The 21,517-nt window shown below is 39.0% G+C and overlaps 1 protein-coding gene across 3 annotated transcripts; it reads right to left on the bottom strand.

The window, feature by feature from the left end:
- Window positions 1-2,092: 2,092 nt before the first annotated feature.
- On the bottom strand, window positions 2,093-8,095 carry LOC109183004 (glutamyl-tRNA(Gln) amidotransferase subunit A). 3 transcript variants are annotated; one of them, XM_019333217.1, is made up of 13 exons: window positions 7,708-8,095; window positions 6,684-6,757; window positions 6,479-6,590; window positions 6,133-6,357; window positions 5,965-6,047; window positions 5,771-5,871; window positions 5,048-5,171; window positions 4,413-4,567; window positions 4,113-4,249; window positions 3,843-4,013; window positions 3,520-3,744; window positions 2,769-3,002; window positions 2,093-2,593 (listed from the first exon to the last, which is right to left on the bottom strand). In XM_019333217.1, the coding sequence occupies exons 1-13, from the start codon at window positions 7,867-7,869 to the stop codon at window positions 2,453-2,455; spliced, it is 1,944 nt and encodes a 647-aa protein (XP_019188762.1). In that variant the 5' UTR covers window positions 7,870-8,095; the 3' UTR covers window positions 2,093-2,452. The 3 variants fall into 3 exon arrangements, with proteins under 3 accessions (XP_019188762.1, XP_019188763.1, XP_019188764.1); XM_019333218.1 differs by lacking the exon at window positions 6,684-6,757 and having other exon boundaries at window positions 6,479-6,595; XM_019333219.1 differs by lacking the exon at window positions 7,708-8,095 and having other exon boundaries at window positions 6,479-6,595.
- Window positions 8,096-21,517: the final 13,422 nt, after the last annotated feature.

Below are 21,517 nucleotides of genomic sequence, written 5' to 3'. Positions count from 1 at the left end.
TAGTGAATAATAATGGCGTTAAATTTGTATAAGTACAAACTCAAATGTCTTTTAAAAGTTTTAAGACTTCAAAAGAAAGTATATTGAACAAATACTACACTGTAATAGAGTCAATAATATTTATAAAAAAAAATTCAAGAGATACGGTGAGCTTCCTGTATTGTTTATACTAGTATTTTCACTGTGCGATACACGAAATGAATTTGTTATAATATATTAAGAATATTTTTAAATCGATATATAATTATTTAAATTATAACATCACATACTGAATATTATATAGTGCAATTGAATATATAATTTGAATCGTTTATGCTTGTTGATGTTATCATTACTTGAATTTGAGCAAGTAATTACTTAAATTAATAGTTAATGTGTAGATATACGCATACGGTGATGTAACTTAAGAGATTTTATATATCATTGTTTATCATTTTTATAAATTGAACAAGCTCGTTTTTTAGGAACTTAGTTATAGCAAACAATTGCTATCCTAATTTATTTGTATAAATGATATATTTTTATCTAGATATATAGTAAATTTGTCATTTAAAAATAAAATAAAATATAATACCATTGATTGTAGTTACACATTATTGAAAACTTCTTTATAGAGCCAAACAAATTCCTTTAAGCTCAATCTCATGACTTGCCATATGGGAGAATCACTACATGCCATCTGAGAACAAGCTATTTAATAATATATGATTACTTTAAGTAAAATATATTTACTTTATAATACCCAAAACCTATAGATTGACCTTGTTAACCTCTTACAAATTATATCATAAATCTATAAAATGACAGGACCGACCTTGTTAAGCTCTTACAAGTTACAGTTATAATACAGTTCGTTTTCTGCCGTTTGCTCTTTACTCAACATCCTTACCATTGAAGAATGTAGGAAACATTATTGTGTACGCATGTGCATCGTAATAATAATGTGAAAAGATAACAAAAATTATAACAGTAAGAATATTTTTATTCAAAAATGATGTACTACGATTTTTATAACAGAAGGTACAAAAAAAAATAGACATAAATCAAGAGTATAACCTGAATTGAAGATTATTATATTTTTAAACATAGAGAATTTTTACCATATCAATCAATAGTGTATCTTTATATCTAATACTACCATATCAATCAATAGTGTCTCTTTATATCTAATACTACCATAGTGAATAGCAATGGTGTTAAATTTGTATAAGTACAAACTCAATGTCTTTTAAAAGTTTAAGACTCAAAAGAAAGTATATTGAACAAATATTACACTGTAATAGAGTCAATAATATTAAAAAAAAAAAAAAGTTCAAGAAATACGTTGAGCTTCCTGTATTATTTATACTAATATTTTCACCCTTGCGATACACGAAATGAATTTGTTATAATATATTAAGAATATTTGGATCGATATATAATTATTTAAATTATAACATCACATACTGAATATTATATAATGCAATTAAATATATGATTTAGATCGTTTATACTTGTTAATGTTATAGTTACTTGAATTTGAGCAAGTAATTACTCAAATTAATAATTAATGTGTAGATATAGTAACTTAAGAGATTTTATATATCATTGTTTATATTTTTTATAAATTAAACAAATATGCTCATATTTTAGGAACTTAGTTATAGCAAACAATTGCTATCCTAATTTATTTGTATAAATGATATATTTTTATCTAGATATATAACAATTTTATCATTTTGAAAAAAAAAAATATATATATATATATATATATATATATATATATATATATATATATATATATATATATATATATATATATATATATATATATATATATATATATAATACCATTGATTGTAGTTACACATTATTAAAAACTTCTTTATAGAGCCAAACAAATTCCTTTAAGCTCAATCTCATAACTTTCCATATGAGAGAATCACTACATGCCATCTAAGCACAAGATATTTGATAATATATGTTTACTTTTAAGTAAAATCTATTTACTTTATAATACCCAAAACCTATAAAATAATAAGATTGACCTTGTTAACCTCTTACAAATTATATCATAAATTTGTTAACGTCTTACAAATTATATCATAAATTTATAAAATGACAGGACCGACCTTGTTAAGCTCTTACAAGTTACAGCCATAATACAGTTCGTTTTCTGCCGTTTGCTCTTTACTCAACATCCTTAACCGATTATCAAGTAGTACAACGGCTCTGTGCCATTGTCCCATAAAAGGAAGAAAAAGATGGCTAAACAAATTAGTTCTTTTTCTTTTCTTTTTTGATAATAAAAAGAGTTTCTTGTTGAAACGATCATTCTGATACCATAGTGTCACAAATTTTTCATATCATTTTAATAGGTTGCAACATAAGCGACAAGAAAAGTGAACATCTTAGTTAAAATCTCGCCTAGGTAAATAAGATTACCTATGAACAAACAGCACTGCAATTCGAGCTAATAAGCACGCAGTTGTCTGGGTGGCACAGGGAATATAGGTGGATTTGGGATGTAGTCATTGGGGCCGAGATCGTCAATTGGTGGGCGCTGTTTGTGATGGTCAGTGACCGACTGATACGCCATTGCCAATGCCAAGGCCTGCATTTACAAGCCATATATACCAAACAAGTAAAGGGATGAACAACTCATAAACATCTTTAATCCACCTTAAAATTCACTACTATCCTTCAGCTATGTCTTTGAGTCCATTTAAAGAAAAAGATAATATGATGCAAAAGCAATTTTCGATTGCAAGCATGAAAGCGGTACTTACAATATGGTCATGATCGGGAGGAGCATAAATGCCGGTGGTGATTGTAGTTCTCCTCCGGGTGTCGTTTGAAGGCGCGTTAGATATCTTCTTAAACCCTGTTGGGACAACAACGACGGGCATACCCACGAGATTGCCCACGCATACTTTCTCCCAATCAGTTGCATTTCCAATAAATGCATCCACTTTGAAACTCTCTTGCACTTCCCGGATTAATTTCCCTCTAGCCCTTTGTGCCTGTTAAAAACCCGGAATAAGAGACAAATGTATCTTTGGGGTCACGAGAGAAACCCACAATCACTATCCGAGGGTATGCACAGAATAAGAGACAAATGTATCTTTGGGGTCACGAGAGAAACCCACAATCACTATCCAGGGGTATGCACTGGGTAAACAAACCCACAATCACTATCCAAGGGTATCTTTGGGGTGAGGAGAGAAACCCACAATCACATCTTTGGGGTGAGGAGAGAAACCCACAATCACTATCCAAGGGTATCTTTGGAGTGACGAGAGAAACCCACAATCACTATCCAATGGTATGCACTGGATAAACTCTGCCTTGTTACCCTAGCGGGCAAAAGATCACAAGGAGGTAAACCAACCTAGCCTAAATTGCTCATAGCTGACCGGCTCAAACCAAGAGAGCTGGGATTTGAACTCCAGACCTTGTGGTTACAGGTTTGTATCCTTAGCCATCTTGGCGGGAGTTACCCCGAAACAAATGTATTATTATAGAATGTGAATACTGTACCTGAATATAATCCACCGCAGATATTACTCGTGCTCGCCGAAGTTCAAGAGGCCATTGATCTTGAGCCTCGTACTCATCATCCTTGTTCGAGCGTTGCCATTCATCAAAATGAGCCAGCATATCGACATCCATTGTGAAATTCAGGATGCCTTGAGCAGACTCAATGGTGTAATTCAGTTCGAATGGAACCACTTTAACTCCTTTTGACTGGAGTACATTAACAACCTGTATTTGCCATGACACGAGACAGATGGGGTTACTGCATTGATATAGAATACCAACGGATTTCTAAATAACCGCAAGTTATCAATTTAGTAATTTACCTCCATCTCAGCATCCTTAAGATATCCAACAGTAAGTGTCTTGATATCAACCGAAAATGGATCAGACAGGGGAATGTTCCGGGACGAAAGATCATCGGGATCCTTACCCCTGATTGCATCCAAAACGATTGCGCAATCCGCAGCATCTCTACAGAAAGGACCTAATTTGTCCTATCAAATAGATACTAGTTGAATTTCCCAACTCCAGTCAAGGAAATAAGGGTGCAAAACAAAAAGTGGGGATAGGCTAGAAAAGTAAAACGGTGATACCAGGCTCTCGGATATGCTCATAACTCCGGTTCGACCAACAGCTCCAAAAGATGGCCGTATTGCAGTGACGCCACAACGAGAAGCGGGGTAAGTCATGGACCCAGCTGTTTCAGAACCAATTGCAAACGGTACCAAACCTGACTCACGAACCACAAATTTATGTAAAGGAATAGCCAAGACAGGTATCATCACTTCCTATAATCCGCCTAATTACGTAGAATTCATGTGTGCATTATCGTTGGAATTATAATGGTCAAAAGTATAACATATCGAGAAGAAAAAATAAAACCTAACAGGTACCTGCAGAGGTGCAAGCAGCTGGCCCAGCTGATGAACCGGTGGAGTATTCCTCAATATTCCATGGATTCCTTGTCCTACCGCCAAACCAGATGTCATCATATGCTAATGATCCCGAGACCAGTTTTGCAACAAGAACTGCCCCAGCAGCTTTCAACCTGTACTCAACAAGCCATGTATGAGCTAAATCACTCTATCAATTCCCCGTGTTACGAGTCCCACATTGAAAATATAAGAGAGAACATATGGGTTTATAAGGTCATGGGTTGGGTTAGACTAGCTAGTTGATTGGATTCAATCTGTTAGTGTGGTTTGGCCCATGTGCATTATATTATAGCCCAATTGAGTGACATTGGCTCAATCTCAGACTACAACATGGTATCAGAGGAGAGGAGGCAACCCCAGCCAAGTTGGTCAGGTTGTCGAGCCTATTGGCCTTCTTGGTTTGAGCCAGACAGCTATAGACAACCTAGGGTCGGGTTACCCAATGCACACCCTCCTAGGGTCTTATGCTGGCTAGGGTCACAAGGTAGAGTTTACCCAATGCACGCCCTCCGGTTATAGCTACGGAAAGGTCAATCTTTGATTACAACACCCCCCTTACACTTTCAGACACATCAGTTCTTACTAGCAACTACCTTTTATAAACCCAAGCCTCAATATCAAGAGTCTGATTTTTAAAAGTTCGGGATCCCCAAGTTGTCTTGTACTGTGGTACTGAAATAATATCCTTCAAACCATATGGAATCCCATGAAGTGCACCTGTTCCCATAAAAAGCAAATAAAACTTACACCTATTAAATAATGCTTCTACATCAGAATAGTAAAGCCTACCAACATATACACCAAAATAATGAAGTCCATCAGCATTTCGATTAAAAAGTAGTAAATGAGTAAATCAATCCTTTCTAAGCAATACCACGAGAATTAATTCATGTTTAAAAAGTAAATAAAAGAATTATAACAGATATATGAAGAATAATTCAGAATTAAAGAAAGCCACCTAGTAAAATTCATAGAAATAAGATGTGGCGTTCCAGAGGTTGAAATCTTGGTCCAAAAGAAACGAAAAAATGTTATGTTTGCAGCAATTGAGATTTTACTAAATTTTTTAGGCTTTCAGGAGAGATGCTAAAGAACCTAGCAGCATATTCTTAAAACCAGGTTTCTTTTTTTTTTTTTTGGAATAACTCCGAGTTTCAATTAGTGTGCCAGAAACATTAATAATGTTATGTTGCTCGGATCACAGCAACCGCTCATAATTTCACTCACTTCTGTGTAGAGAATCTATATTAATCTTCCATCCCGCTAAAAAAGCACAAATAAGTAGATAAATACTCCGTAAAAAGTACAGCATATACCCAAATAGTTTCCATTTGCAAGCAGCTGATCCGCCTCTTTGGCCTGTTGATATGCTAATTCTTCAGTAACAGTGACCACGGATTCCAACACGGGACCATACCTGTCACAGTAAATTTTCCCGAAAATGCATCTTACAAAAAGGGGAAAACAAAGCACTGCAAAAAAAGCCTATTGTTAATGTAAAACGAAATACCTTTTCAGTCTCTTCAAGAAAATACGAGTAAGCTCCTCCGATGTAATTTGTTTTGTCTTAATGAGTTCCCCCAATTCTGGGATCTGTCAAATTTATCATGTAAGTCTAAAAATGCAAACGAAGAAAACTGTGTATATTGTCTAGCAATCCAGGTAGTTCGGGACATACACTCATAAACGAAATGTCTTCATCATCTCCCGGCCTCTGTACAGACAAGGGAGAAGGATAAGAAAATCTTTCTGTCATAGGCTTCACATTTTGGTCACTCCAAGCAGCGTTGAAAACCAATGGAGATGGGTTATGCAAACCGCCATTAACAGAAGCAACTAACTTCCGGTTGGCTCGTACGATAGGAACATTAAACTCCTTCGCAGCCTTTTCAATCTCAAGCATCTAAAACATACGAAACAAACAACTTACCCACACATCCATATCGAGTAGTTCTTTAATTTGCACCAACAAAACGGCAAAAGATTGTCTAGAGTTCACACATCGATAGAAATTAGTAAATTACCTTTGCATCGCTGAAGAAGCTCGAGTCCAATAACGCAAACCCACATTTACAGAGTGAAACATTGTTATCCTTCTCCAAGGATTCGCCATTAGTTTTAGGACCCAACTTCCCACTGTCCTGATGAAAGATGTAAGATAACATGATGAAATTGAAAAGCTAAAACAGCAGAGGATTGATTGTTATCTGGCGTTCCAACAAGTCTAACCTGGAAGTATAGGCCCGGGATTGAACCCGAGCACGCTGATTTAAGATATTCCACACATTTTTACATGTACTACCCTGTTTTAAAAAAGTTATATAAGACACATCCAAACATCTTAGGATGAAGTGGAAAATAACAACAGATGATTGAATGGCTCATCATTATTTCCAGTCTTCCAAATTTCCCCCAAAAGCGTGAATACCAATTTTAGTCCCACGAGTATTAACAAAATGACAGTTTTAGTCCACATATTTAATTACTACTAATTTTCATCCGCAACTATTATTTTCGTGTCAAAATTGATTACGCCGGTCACCCCTGCAGCTAAAACATGCTGGAAATGTATAACTTGTAAGTGTATTTTTGTCCATTCATACATTAATGAAATTGGCATACTATACATGAATGGACGAAAATACCCTCACAAATAATGCAATCTGGCATGTTTTAGCCAGAGGGGTGGCTGGTGTAATCAATTTTGACACGAAAACAATAACTGTGGATGAAAATTTGTAGTAATTAAATATGTGAACTAAAACTGTCATCCATTCAAAAAAAAAAGAAAAGAACTAAAACTGTCATTTTGCTAATACTCGTGAGACCAAAATTGGTATTTGCTCTTCCCAAAATGTTGTTGAATGATAGCAATTAATACCCAATCCTTACTTTACAAACTTCCACTCTTACCATAGATTCATAACTAAGCAATTAACAATACAAATTTATCATATCCTCAAACTTGAAACATATACACATCAGAGATTCAGAGCTCTCTAAATTCTACTGAAGCTCAAATTGTTTCATAGTTTTCATGGCATTGATCCATCATTTCAAGTCACATGACATTTACCATTATTTATAAATTATACTGCAAATAAGAGCTCATATAAGCCACTTAGTGGCAGTAGAAAATGGAAATGCGATTGACAGATACACAAAAGCAGCTGAGAGACCCAAGAATTTCAAATACATAAAATGAAGAATTAAAAGAAAAAAAACGTTAAAAAGATTTTTTAAAAATGGGTACCATTTGGGTGGAATTCCTCCCAGGAAAGGTGCAATTTTCCGATGATGAAGCAGAGGCGCCGCTATAGCATAGGTATAATACGATGATGATAAGAGCGGACAACAACGTGGGCTGTGGGAACAACAATCGACGTGTAAACCGCTGCGGCTTCCATGGAAACATGTTGCCTGCGGCCTTTGCCACGTTGTTGAGCCTTTTCGCTATCCTTTTTTTTTTTTTTTTGGTTAATGTATTTGAGTATTTCCCTGTAGATCCTCTTCTCTTCCTCTGCAATTTCACCGCCTAGATCTCCGAGGCTTTGAATTTTTTTGGTCTTTGGTCAACGTTCATGGCCGGCTAATTTGGAGTATCAAGTGTAATACTTTACTTCAAAAAGGAGAATACCACTTCAATCAAAACGACAAGTGAAGAAGAAAGCTATCACAGGTAACCCCTAACAAACGGATGGTTAACAGAATGACCAATACCGAATAGTCAAAAGTTTATTTCGTCCAAATTAAAAAACAATGATCAATTTTGAAAAATCATATCATTACTGGAATTAACTCTAAATTCTATCTCAACTTTTATTCTCTCTAAAAAATTTTGGATATAAACAAATTTTTCTAGACTTACAAGATGAAAATGTCATATTCATATTTATTGAAATATAATTGATGGAGTAGAATTTAAAAATCCTCATAATAGAACTCAAAGAAAAATCCAAATGCATTCCAAACTGGCCAAAACACAGAAGAAATTTGGAGAAACCCAGAATGGTACCCAAAACGATCAAACGTTGTTGGTTTCATAAGCTAATGACTTCTTCCAAGTTGCTTCAAAATTATAAAGAACTCAAAACGCAACCCAAAGATGAAAGATAAGAAGTGACAAGTTAACAGAATTTTTGTTCACTTCTGATCCCACCACTATTTTAAATCATTTTTATATCTAATTCCTAATTATTAATTTTTTACAATTAGTCCTACGACTAGTAAATCATTTTCATAATTAATTTTCGAATACGGAGTATTAGTTTTCCACTTTTTTTTTTTTTTTTTTGAATGCTACTAGCTCTATTACATTGTAGTATCTGTTCATATACTTTCTCAACCTACTGAAACACAAAGAGCCAATAACGCCTCAACTGAGGCTCGAAATCACAACCTTCCACTTGGAAGTCCACCCCGGATACCATTAGACCACATAGTCCTGGTAGTTTTCCACATTTAATCTAACAACTTTTAAAACATTATCACCTTTGGTCTTCCAACCTAATTTTCGATCACCAGTAATTATATTTGTTTATATATATTATTTAAAATGCATAATAGGTCAAGTGTCTTATCTTGAAAGATAAAATTATCATTTTTATAACATTTTTTAATTAAAAAATTTGATCACCGGTGATAAAAAATAAAAAATAAAAAATAATTATGTCGAAAGATAAAATGTGGCAAGATTTTTAAAGTCATGGGACCATATATTGAAAAGTTAATAGTCCAAGATTAAATGTGAAAATGATCTAATAGTTGTGGGACTTTAAAAAAATGAATAGTCAAAGACCAAATATAAAAATGATCTAAGAGTCGTGAAACAAAAAGTGAAAAAAAAAAAAAAATTAAATTATCCGGCTCCAACCACCTCACCACAACTGCCATTGTCGACTCAATTATTATATCATGGACCATGGTCACCTTGCATTGTAAACCTTGGTCCAAAATGCATTCAGATTATATCCATGTAGTTAATATATTATGTATTTTTACTTTTTTTAGTTAATAAATTGTATACCTATTATAATTAACATATTATGTGCGTGCAATTAACATATTATTTACATGCATTTAATAAGGTATGTATATGCACTCCTCAAAAAAAAAAAGTAATGTATATGCATATAACATATTATGTACTTTCAGTTAATATATTATTTACCTAATATGAGTAACATATTATGTACCTTCAGTTTATTTGCAAGTACATAATTTGTTAACTGACAATACATAATATTTTATCTGCAGATACATAATTTGAATGTCATTTTTGAATCAAGGTTCACAATGTAAGGTGAACCCTAATCATAGTATAATTTGCCTCTTGTATTGTGTTGGACGCGTAGGTCATCCACAATAGTTCTCCCCCGATCGTTATACCCTACACCACGGCGCGCGTAGCACTGTGCGCCGCGCGCCTCTCAAAACGACGTCGTTTTGGGAGGCGCAGTAGGAAGTTGCTGTGATTATGTATATTTGTTCATACAATTATGTATATTTTTTATACAATTATATACACTTTTTTTTATACAATTATGTACATCCGAATCAGGAAATTTTTGTGTATTATGTTAAGAGTTGATGTGTATTAGGTTAAAAGTTTATGTTTATTATGTATTATGTTAGATTATGTGTATTATCTTTTAAAAACAGTATGTATATTTTGTTATACAATTATGTACATTCATGTATACAATTATGTACATTCATGTATAACATTATGTACATTTTTGAACATGGATTTTTTTTAAAGAAAACTTAGCTGCCAAACACTGGGGCGGAAAATTTCAAAAAAAATAAAAAAAATAAAAAAAAATTGAAACGACGTCGTTTTGCATCTGGGCGCACAATGCAACGCGCGCCGTGGTGTAGGATATAATTTGCCGGTTCTCCCCCTTTTGTGGGCCCAACTCTTATTTCTCCCCTTTTAATCCCATCTCTTATTTTCTCTCCAGAGTTCTACTACATGGACTTCAAAATCTTACTCTCTAAATGGAGTTAAACCCACTTTTGATCCTACATTTAGTGTAATTTGCCCATGTGTATTAGGTCATCTCCAAACCTATGCACCAAATTTTACACCAAAAGAAATATTCCTAGCATATTCTTACACCAAAATTTTTTCATCTCCAACTCATTACACCAAATTTTATTTCTTCACTAAAATCATTTGTTTTTTCATAAATTAAGACTTTGAATTATCTTTAAATATTTTAATATAAAATATAATTATATACAAATATTATTTTATTTCGCAATTAATAATAAATCATAGCACACTCAAATGATATTTCGCAATATTTTATGTCGTTTAATTTTTATTTAATTTATATTCAATATTAGTCTTGTTTTAATCGTCTTGATGAAATATTTCAAATGATATAATTTATTTTTAATAATATATAATTTATATTTAAGTATTTAGCAAAATAAGTAAATATAACCTTAAACCAAAAGGATATAAAAAGAATTAAGAAAAAAGAACAGGGGTAAAACAGTAATATATAAACTCCACAAAAAATAGCGCAGGTGAACAGTACAGCGCCATTTTTATGCCACAATAGTCAGAGACGGAGCCAGGAATGGATAGTGCGGGGGCCAATTACCGTTCAAGTGCTAAATCAAATATATTGATATCCATTTAACATATTTCAAAATAATCATTATATTACAAATTTACTAAAGTTTAAAATAGATTATTTATAATTGAATCTATATTAAATTATTTTGCAATATACTTTCTAATGTACATTGCTTTGTACGATTGAAAGAATAAAAACATTCTCGCATGTTTTAAAAGAGTATTGATTATTTATTGAAAATATAATAGAAATTTTTTTCTCAAATATAAATACTACATAATAGCAATTGTTTTCCTCAAATATAAATACTACAAATTTTTTACATTATTATGCATGTTAAATTAAATATAAAATTTACCACATAACTACAAATCTACATAACTAACCAAATAAATATATCCATTATTTAGAATCAAACAAAAAAACTGTTTAAAATAAAAAAATATAATATAAAACAAAAATTAACCAAACAAGTAGTTAGAAAATAATTCAAAAATTAACTTGAAAAATATGCATAGATTTTAATAATGTGAAATTATCTTGTTATAACGTATATGGAGTATATATGTATGATTCTAGAGAGAGAAACTAGTAAGTAGGTTAAATAAGGTTTGAATGTGAATGGACAATATAGAGAAAACATAATTTGAAATAGGAGAAATAGGAGAGAATGGGAGAAGTTGAGAATATATATGAAGAAGTTTATAGCTTAACTTGCATTGTAAGATTAATTTAAGTGGGAGGGGGCCAAATATTTTAATTTGATATTCTATATAAAAACAATTTAAAATTTAATATTACATTTTTTAGTACATTAAAAAAATTAGGGGTGGGGTGGGGGGGGGGGGGGAGGGGGGGGGGGGCCAAGGCCCCCCACGAGATACACTTGCATCCGTCCCTGACAATAGCGACTTGGTTGGAGCAGTTTTACGCTAAATTTTCTTGCATTTTGGTGCTTTAGCGCACCCCTTGGAGATGGTCTTATAGCGGCAAACTATGCCGTGGAAACGTGTTCACCATGCTTGGTGAACACGGTCTGGAATGGCAGCGTTTTTACGGGAAAAAAAAATTAGTTAATGTGCTGTTAACAGCATTTTGCATTCTATGTCCAGATTATGAATTTACATTTATTAAATTATGAATTTTCTGTTACGAGATTATGAATTTACAGTTATGTAATTCTGAATTTTCTGTAAATTCATAATCTCATAACAGAAAATTCATAATTTCATAACAGAAAATTCATAATCTCATAAAAGAAAATTCATAATTTCATAACTGCACATTCAAAAATCCATGTCTGCACATTCCAAATTTATGAGTATTGAAGAAACTTGCGCGAAGAGGAAGTGATGTTGGAAAAATTAGCTTAAAATGGCATATTAAGTGGCTATTTTGTGGTACAATTATCAGTGAGGTCCACTTCCGATTTGGGTCGGGTCAAAGTGGATTTGGGTTCTTCGTAGTAAGACGAAGAGATTGATATATTGTACGCTCAAAACGGATAATGGGTGAATGAGATATTGATTCTCAAAGTAGACGCATTTAAGTTGGGAAATGAAGGGAAAATGTAGGACTTTGTCCCACATTGGTTTGGAAACAAGATTTGCCCCCCTTATATACATGAGCTCTTTTCAAGCTTGTAGAATTGTATAGCATAGAGGCTTTCTCGTGCGGGGGGGGGGGCCTGAGCTCGCGTGCCCCAGCACCTGCGGGCACGAATGTCGTCCGGAAATGGGCTGGCCTTGCGGGCTAAGTTATGCCTAATTTCGGTATGCACCGAGAGCACAACTCTCGTGCATCTGTGACCACGAGAGATGTACTCTCGTGTTGACTGGTCCGTGTGCTCTCGTGTGAACCTGCACCCCAACGGTCTGAGTTTAATCCTACTTAGTGGTGACCGTTACAGGTGTTACACAATTGGTTTTAACACCAATTTAATGGCCATGTTGAATGCTATCACTCCAACATCCCTATATAAAGAGAGGTAGAAGCAGTAGCATTTCACACAGTGAGAAACAAAGGAATTCCAGTAGCTTTTCATCTCAAAACTCTGCTTCTACTCTCTTCTTTTAGCCAACCAGTGTTCTAAGCTTTGCTTTGTTTGCCGGGTTCCTTGTTTAGGTGCTTAAACAAGGAATCGTAGCACGTTTTATCCTGGGAAACCTAGGCTACAACGCTCCTAGCACTTCTGGGAGGTAGCAAATAAGGTTTTAAGGAAAAGAACTTTGTGTTCGAACTCGTGTTAAACCTTTACCCAAACACTCAACCTTTTCCTTCCCAATTCTTTCTGTTTTCCCATATAATATTAATCTTTTCGTAGGATTATTATTTTTGGGAATTTTCAACCATATTACCCAACAAGTGAAACCGCAAAATGTGAAAATGAAGAAGAAAAGTCGCGTGCTTAGTTAAGGAAAAAAAAAAAACAAAAACAAACGGTGGCACCATTACCATTTGGGACCACGGTGAACACGGTTCCATGACATAACGATTGTATTATAGCCTAATTGAGTAACATAAGCTCAATCTCATATTACAACATAGTATTAGAAGAGAAGAAACACCCCTAACTAAATTATTTAGATGATTGAACCTATTGACTTTCTTGATTTGAGTCACACAACTATGGGAGTACTTTTATAAAGCCAAGCCTCAATATCAAGAGTCTGATTTTTAAAAGTTCGGGATCCCCAAGTTGTCTTGTACTGTGGTACTGAAATAATATCCTTCAAACCATATGGAATCCCATGAAGTGCACCTGTTCCCATAAAAAGCAAATAAAACTTACACCTATTAAATAATGCTTCTACATCAGAATAGTAAAACCTACCAACATATACACCAAAATAATGAAGTCGATCAGCATTTCGATTAAAAAGTAGTAAACGAGTAAATCAATCCTTTGTAAGCAATACCACAAAGAATTAATTCATAAGTAAATAAAAGAATTATAACAGATATATGAAGAATAATTCAGAACTAAAGAAAGCCATCTAATAATTAAAATGCATAGAATAAGATCATTAAGATGTGGCATTCTGGAGGTTGAATATTTAGATTCCAATATTATTCCAATTCGAATATGAATCAGAATATATTTGATTCGACTAATATTCGAGTATATATATATATATATATATATATATATATATATATATATATATATATATATATATACTAATTCCACGTGTTAAGCGGTCAAGGTACTTAGATAAGATCAAACAATAACAAATAGAAGTCTTTTATTGATCAAGGAGGACCTAATACAATCTAAGTGATTATCCCGAGCGCCGACTGACTGCGGTCGGGCAGCTCTGTAGATAATCTATCGATCATTCCAAAAATCCCCCACACTGTAGCCGCCGTGGGTACTTATAGCCGCTAGGTCCGAGACACAGCTCCGGCCGGCCGGCATGTGACCCACGTAGCATCCACGCGTCTTCACCCCGCGAGCCCTCTCTGTCAACGTGTAGCATTGCCACGTGCCTCTTCTCGAGATCCTTGACTCTTCGTAAGATAAGGGCCACTAATCGGGTGATAAAGACCCCGGTCGGGAAGTCTATCGATCGGGTCCGACCATCTTCCTTAATGAATATCCGACCTGTAAAACCTGCACAAAGAACGAGAGAAACCAAGCTATGTCGGTCGGGATATACCCTACCAAAAGCCCCCCAGCCCGGGCCTTTTTGACCGCTCGGGGAAAAATGGGACGGGATGAAAAGGTCCAATCACTCGGCCTGCGATCCCGACCGGACAGCTGTCGCTTGTCGTACCACGTGTCGGTCTCTACGCGCCTCGGAGTCTGCAATGATCACGTCGCGCAAGTGGGCCGTTTTCCCGCCCAAACTTTTCCTATAAATAGGCGCTTCTGAGGTTCATTTGAACTTTTACCATTCTGCAAGAATCAACCGGAGCTTCCCGAGTGAGCAACAGCTTCCAATCTTCTCGACAAACATCATTCAACCGGTAAGCTTCTTGTTTCCCTTCTCTTTCTTTTCTTCTTTTATCTTACTGCACAACGGCCGACTTCGACGTTCCACTAACCCCGACCGAATAATAACTGACCCCCTCCGCTGAACCCGACCATCTCCTTTATGAAGGGGACATGTCAGACACCGACAGCCAAAACGTTTCGGGAGCGGATTATGACGACGCGGTCGAGCAGCTTAGCGAGGAGATGATGATAGAAGCGTCATCGCCTGAAGTCGTCGAGGTCGTTCAACGACTGAGCAAGGTTCCTGAGCAACAAAGCTCATCTAGCTCGGAGAGCTCATCAGGGTCGAGCGGTTCGAGCGATTTGAGTATTGATAGCGATAGCGATAGCAGCAGCGACCCTTCTACGAGCGGGCGTGAACTCCCGACTAAGGACGTTCGGGAAACGCCCACGCGAACCATCGGGGCTGATCACGGCGCTTCCATCGCTACACCCGATCGGGAAGCCACCCCAGCTCTGATGGACGAAGAAACGACCACAACGGCAACCGCCGCGCCGGAGTTTATGTTTTTAAACAGCGAGAGTGTCGAGCGGCAAGAATGCCTGCTGACGACCCACGAAGCGGCGAAGATCGCCGCAAAGTTGAGCGGTCGGGTGCAATTCGACAGCCGACGGAGCCTCGGGGGAATTAGGGAACGTCACCAAGGAAAATGGATCGGGCTACATTTCGACGCGCTACTAGCCCCGATCACTTTCCCCTTCTCCCCCCTACTGACCGCGTTCTTGGGCTATTATCGGGTATTGCCCACCCAAATATGCCCGAACGCGCATCGCATCTTGGCGTGCTTCCCGCAAATTTGCGCTCGGCATGATGTTACATGCTCGATGGAGCTCTTCAATTTCATATATCAGGTCAAGCCCTTGGCGGCCAAGTATGGGGGTGGCTTCCTAATGGCTCAATCCCGGGCTGATCTGTGCTCGATCGAGGACTTGCCCGGGAACAACCGAGGGTGGAAAAACCGGATATTCTCGGTCAAGTACGACCCGTGGAATATCCCGGTCGACCGAACATGGGGAACGCACTACAGGAAGTAAGTGCAACCGGACGAGACCCAAGCTCTTCGTGCCGCGACCTTCCGGATCTCGAGTGAAATCTACGAATATAAGATATTCCGGTCGAGGGAGAGCTACGACGCTGCCCGATTACCGCCACCTCGATACGACCTGAAACAGAAGTACAAACCCCGACTAACGGGCGTACCGGTAACAGTAGCGGCTCCTCAGGTCGAGCCGATCAACGAAAGTCTAACGCTAACCTAGCCTTCCCGGCCATAACTCTCCCGATCGTAACTTGATTTGGGTTTCTAACCATACGGTTTTTGTTTGCAGAGATGGGTCCGCCACGCAGCTTCCAGACGGCCAGCGCGCCCCGAGCCCCCCCGAGCTAAGATAACGCTTGGGAAGAAGAAGGCTGACGCCGGGTCATCCGACGATAGGGAGATTGGAGGTGACTCCATCCCGGACACTCGTCCGTTGGGGGCTTCGACGATTACCACAGCCGAAGGGGTCGTGGTCGTGGAGACAACGATCGATGCACTGGCTCCACGAGCGGCCGGCCGTAAGGGCAAGGAAAAGATGGTCGTGAAGGACACTGAAGATGGTGGCGCACTAAAGCATCGGCGGAAGCAGAACAGCCCCTCGAGCGGGGCTGTCACGGGCGATGAGTCCATCCTTACCCGGATCGGTAATCTCCGGCCGATCAAGGAGGATATCTCCAAGCTGACGCCCGAGCAGGTGGGCGAGAAGAGCGGTCACGAGCTGGTCGAGGTATAACTTTTGCTACTTCTTTATTTTCATGTATAACTGCACTCGCTCGAGCTAATACATTTTCTTTTGCAGCTATCCCGAGCGATCCAACATCTCTAGCGCCGAGCGCTGTTGGCCAACGAGGTCGAGGCTCTAAGGGACATCGCCGAGCGGCGAGGAAAAGAGAATACTGAGCTCCGCGACAAGCTGAAGTCAACCGAGGATGCTCTGTCCATTGCCGAGAAAGCCGCTCGGGAAGCACTGGTGGAAGCGGCCGAGCTCAAGTCCCGACTGCGCAACCTCGAAGGCCTGGCCAGATTCCTCTGCCGAGACGAGGCCTCAGCCGAGAAATTCCTCAAGGAGTTGATGAAGAATAAGCTCTGGGAAGATATGATCTGGGTCTTCGGGCATTGGGCATTCAAGTCCGGTCAGCAGACTATGCGGGAGGAGACCCGATCCATTATGGAGGAGGTCTTCGAGGGCGACGATCTGAAGTCAGTACTGTCCACTCTCCCGGACGAAGTTCCCGACCCCGGCCCGGCCCCTTTCACCGACCCGTCCGCCTCCGAAGACACGGCCGAGCCCAGCAGTGCTGCGAAGAATGTAGACAAGGTCGTGTAGTTACCGACCATGTAATAATTTTTTTTTTTGCGTTTTTATGAAGTGTACTTCATCGGGAGCCCGGTCCTGTTTTGTGCCGGTCACTTTTATTATCAAATATATTAACTTTTCGTCAAACTTTATTTTTGCTTGACTTTTGCGGCGTTAATCGATCATTTCTTGGTCGTTCTTTGCCCGACCTATTGGCCTACTGGCCTCCTTTTGACCTGTTGGCCTTTTCATCCGGGCGTTGCCCGACCTCTTAGCCTTTCTTCCTCTCACCCTTGCCCCCACACTGCCGTGCACATGAGGCACGAGTGAGTGCGACAGTGGAAAGAAGTGAAGCTAATCGGGTATATATCTTGAAGCTCTGCTTTTCCCGATCGATGGCGTGACCCGAGTGTCCGCCGAAGATGAACGTTATAAATCGGGCGTTGTTAATTGTCCGGCTGAAATGTAGATGACTTTTTAAAGCCAATTTAGGTTTATACCCCTATCGGTCGAGACCGAGGGAGAGGTGTGTACCTTTATCAGTTATAACTGAGATTAAACCCCGGTATATTCGGGCAAGTTTAAGCGACATTGTCGTCGTGGGGCTTACGCCTCTCTTCGATTGTTGATGCTGAGTCTCGGTTGGGCGAAGAACGAGCAAGACCAACTTCCGAAGTGGATTCTACTAAACTACTTAAGATTTAAATGAAGCGCAAATCGATCGGGCCGCCATATACAAACGGTTGAGCAATCACCAGTCGATGATACATTATTTGTTCCCGTACGCAGACGGTAAAATATTTACAAGTTTTGCAAAGGCGATTAACGATGGACGTGCCCACTCGCAGGTTGAGCCCCCACTCCATCTACAATTACACGATTACATCAATGTCTAAATAACACAAGATTTTCCGAGTTCCATGTGCCCTCGATTACTCTCCCGGTCGTTGTCTCCAACCGGTAAGTACCCGGGCGAACAACGACCGTAATAACATAAGGGCCTTCCCAATTTTGGGCTAGCTTGCCTCCTTCCAATGGTTGGCTTGCCTCTCGACGTCGTAATACGTAGTCTCCAACTTGAAAATATCGGGGATTGACCCGGACGTCCTTTGTGCTTTTGACCCTCTTTTGGTACTCGGCCATGCGCCGAGCCGCAATCTCTCTTTTCTCCTCAACGCCGTCTAGATCCACGGCCATGGAGTGTTCATTTTCTTCCGCATTGTAAGATCGCTCCCTGGCGGTCGGGATCCATGCCTCGATCGGTAACCATGCTTCAGCACCATAAACTAACGCGAACGGCGTCTCTAACGTTGCTTCTCTCGGGGTCGTGCGATATGTCCAAAGCAAGTACGGAAGCTCATTAGCCCAGCTACGACCGGCTGAGTGCAACTTCTTCTTCAAGCCCTCTAAGATAGTTCTGTTGCATTCTCTACTTGTCCATTACCTTGCGGGTAAGCCACCGACAATCGGATTGAGGTTGTTCCGATTGTTGCCAAGAAATTTTGAAAGTACTCACTTACGAACTGCCGACCGTTGTCACTGATCAGATGAACGGGCACGTCGAACCGAGAAATAACATTTCGCCATAGAAACTGGGTGCATTGTTGAGAAGTGATCGTGGCTAAAGGCTCGGCCTCGATCCACTTGGAGAAATAATCAATGGCCACAATGACAAAGCGTCTCCGACCGGATAATTGCGGAAAGGGTCCCAAGATGTCCACCCCCCAACGAGCAAAAGGAATCGCGGTCGTGACCGGCTAATAGAATGTCGCCGGTCGTTGATGTTATCACATCTGTTCTTGTTTTTATGGTTATTTTGAATCATCACAGTAATTAAGCTCTTTCATTTTGCTTATTTAATACATGTTTTCCTTGCTATTATCATTTAATTATGGTTCGCACTTGTTTTGAATGTTTTACGTTGTTTGTTAGTGTTTTTGAACCATTGTAGGTCAATTCTATGAGCAAGGGAAGTTCAAGGATGAGTTTGGAGCAATTTTGGACAAGTTCGGGACCCAGAGGACTCGACGCGTCGAGAATTTCCAGAAAGGTTTATGATCGAGACCAGCAGGTCTCGACGCGTGGAGAATTGGCTCGACGCGTCGGGCGCAGCACGAAGTCGCGAGATATTTGAGTCCAATTTGAGTCCAATTTTGTACCAGATTCCTATTTCGTCTCAACTTTATACCTACTATAAAATCCCTCCTTCCTCAACCCTAAAAAACACCGAGAGATTTTTTTAGAGTTCGACAAGAGAGAGAGAAATCAAGAGGCTCAAGTCGTCTTTGGAAGCAAGGAGGAAGCCAGGGAGATTTGGGAGAATCGCTTGGTTAATTCTTGTACTCTTCTGATGATTTGTATTCCTTTATTCATATTTGCTATGTATAATTTAGCCATGCTCGGCTAAATTCCTTAGGGATTTTTGGGTGAATTTGTTTATGAACCTATGTGCCTAGTTCGTTAATTTCTTAATATATTTATGTTTGGTTTTATGATTTGTGTTGCAATCTTGTTTTAATCTGTTGTTGTTGGTAGTTAAAGGCCTAAATTACTAGCTTCACAGTCATGTTTGTGTCACCAATGGGAGTTGGGGCATAAATTAGGGCACACACGATTGCACCTAATGGTTGGTCCTTGGGAAAGGGGAACTTATTAGGGGAAGTTTATTCTAGATTATTGCTCATCGGGAGATGGTAGTAATTAGGAATAATTGAATGCTGATCTTTGATCTTATTGGGTGTTTAAGCCATGGGAGTGGAAATTCACTAGGAATAGAGATTACGGGAGTAATTCGATTCCACTTTGCATTCCCATACAAATCTTAATTCCAAACCAAATATTACAAACGTTAATTGGCACTAGGTGATTAAACATTGTGATCCCAAGAATCCTATTTTGCTCTATTGTCTACAAAACCTTGCTACTTATTTTGTTCTGCTTGTTATTTTATGCAATCAATCAACCTTCAAGTTTTGTTCGGACTAGTTTCATATGAGTAACCTAGTAGCTAGTGATTAGTACACCACCTCTCTGTGGTTCGACAACCCGAATACTCCGGGTATTATTTGTTTGCCCCAAATTACAGCAATCAGTCGTCCAGGCATCCGGGCATATAGTTGACATGTCTCACACCCTCTGGCAAGTTTTTCGCAATCCAACTGAATAGACGGCCAATAGTACCCGATCACCATGATGCGTCGGGCAAGTGACCAGCCCCCTTGGTGCGACGAACAGATACCCGAATGCAATTCGTTCATTACTAAGTCCGCTTCAAAGGCAGTCAAACATCGCATTAACGGACCCCCATATGACCGTCTATATAAACGACCATCTTGAACTTGAAATCTTGGTGCTCTTAACTTCGCCTTTCGGGCCCGCTGAGGGTCGTCCGGTAACCGACCGTGTTGAAGATACTCCATTAGATCAGAAATCCAAGTTTCTTCGCCCCGGTTGGATAGGTGCGACCGGCAAACGGTGAATGCTGTGTCTCGGAATCATCAAAATCCGAGCGATCTTCGACATATGTTCAGGGGCATCTTGTGCCAACTTGGATAAGATGTCTGCATCGGCATTATTTAGTCGGGGAACGTGACGGACGGTATACGCCAGAAACAAAAAAAGCTTCTCCATGGCGAGATCACGGTAAGCTTGTAGCCGTTCCCCGTTGACTTCATAATCGCCTAATACCTGCTCGACGACTAATGCAGAGTCGGTTTGAGTGCGGATGTATTCAGCCCCCAGTTCCCGAGCGCATTGCAAGCCATTAACAAACGCTTCATACTCGGCTTCATTGTCGGTCGGGTTGAATTGGTACATCAGGGCATAATACACTTTGAAGCCCTCCGGGCTCGTTATCACGACTCCTCCACCGGCTCCTTTCTTGCTACTTGACCCGTCGGTGGCCAACGACCACCACGCCGCCTCAGGATCTTCAACCTCTGGAGGTCGTGTATCCCGAGCGATGCACTCGACCAAGAAATCTGCCAATGCTTGGCCCTTTATAGCTGGTCTCGGTCGGTATTCAATTGCATACTGTGTCAGCATCAACGCCCATTTGACCAGGCATCCAGAGGAAGAAGCGGTACGGAGAACCGCCCCGATTGGTTGATCGGTTAACACATGGATCACTCGACCCTGAA

This window comes from Ipomoea nil, unplaced genomic scaffold (genome assembly GCF_001879475.1).
Source record: "Ipomoea nil cultivar Tokyo-kokei standard unplaced genomic scaffold, Asagao_1.1 scaffold1096, whole genome shotgun sequence".
In the NCBI taxonomy this organism is placed as follows: Eukaryota; Viridiplantae; Streptophyta; class Magnoliopsida; order Solanales; family Convolvulaceae; genus Ipomoea; species Ipomoea nil.
The sequence above is the reverse complement of the archived record's forward strand: the minus strand, read 5'-3'. Positions and strand labels throughout refer to the sequence as shown.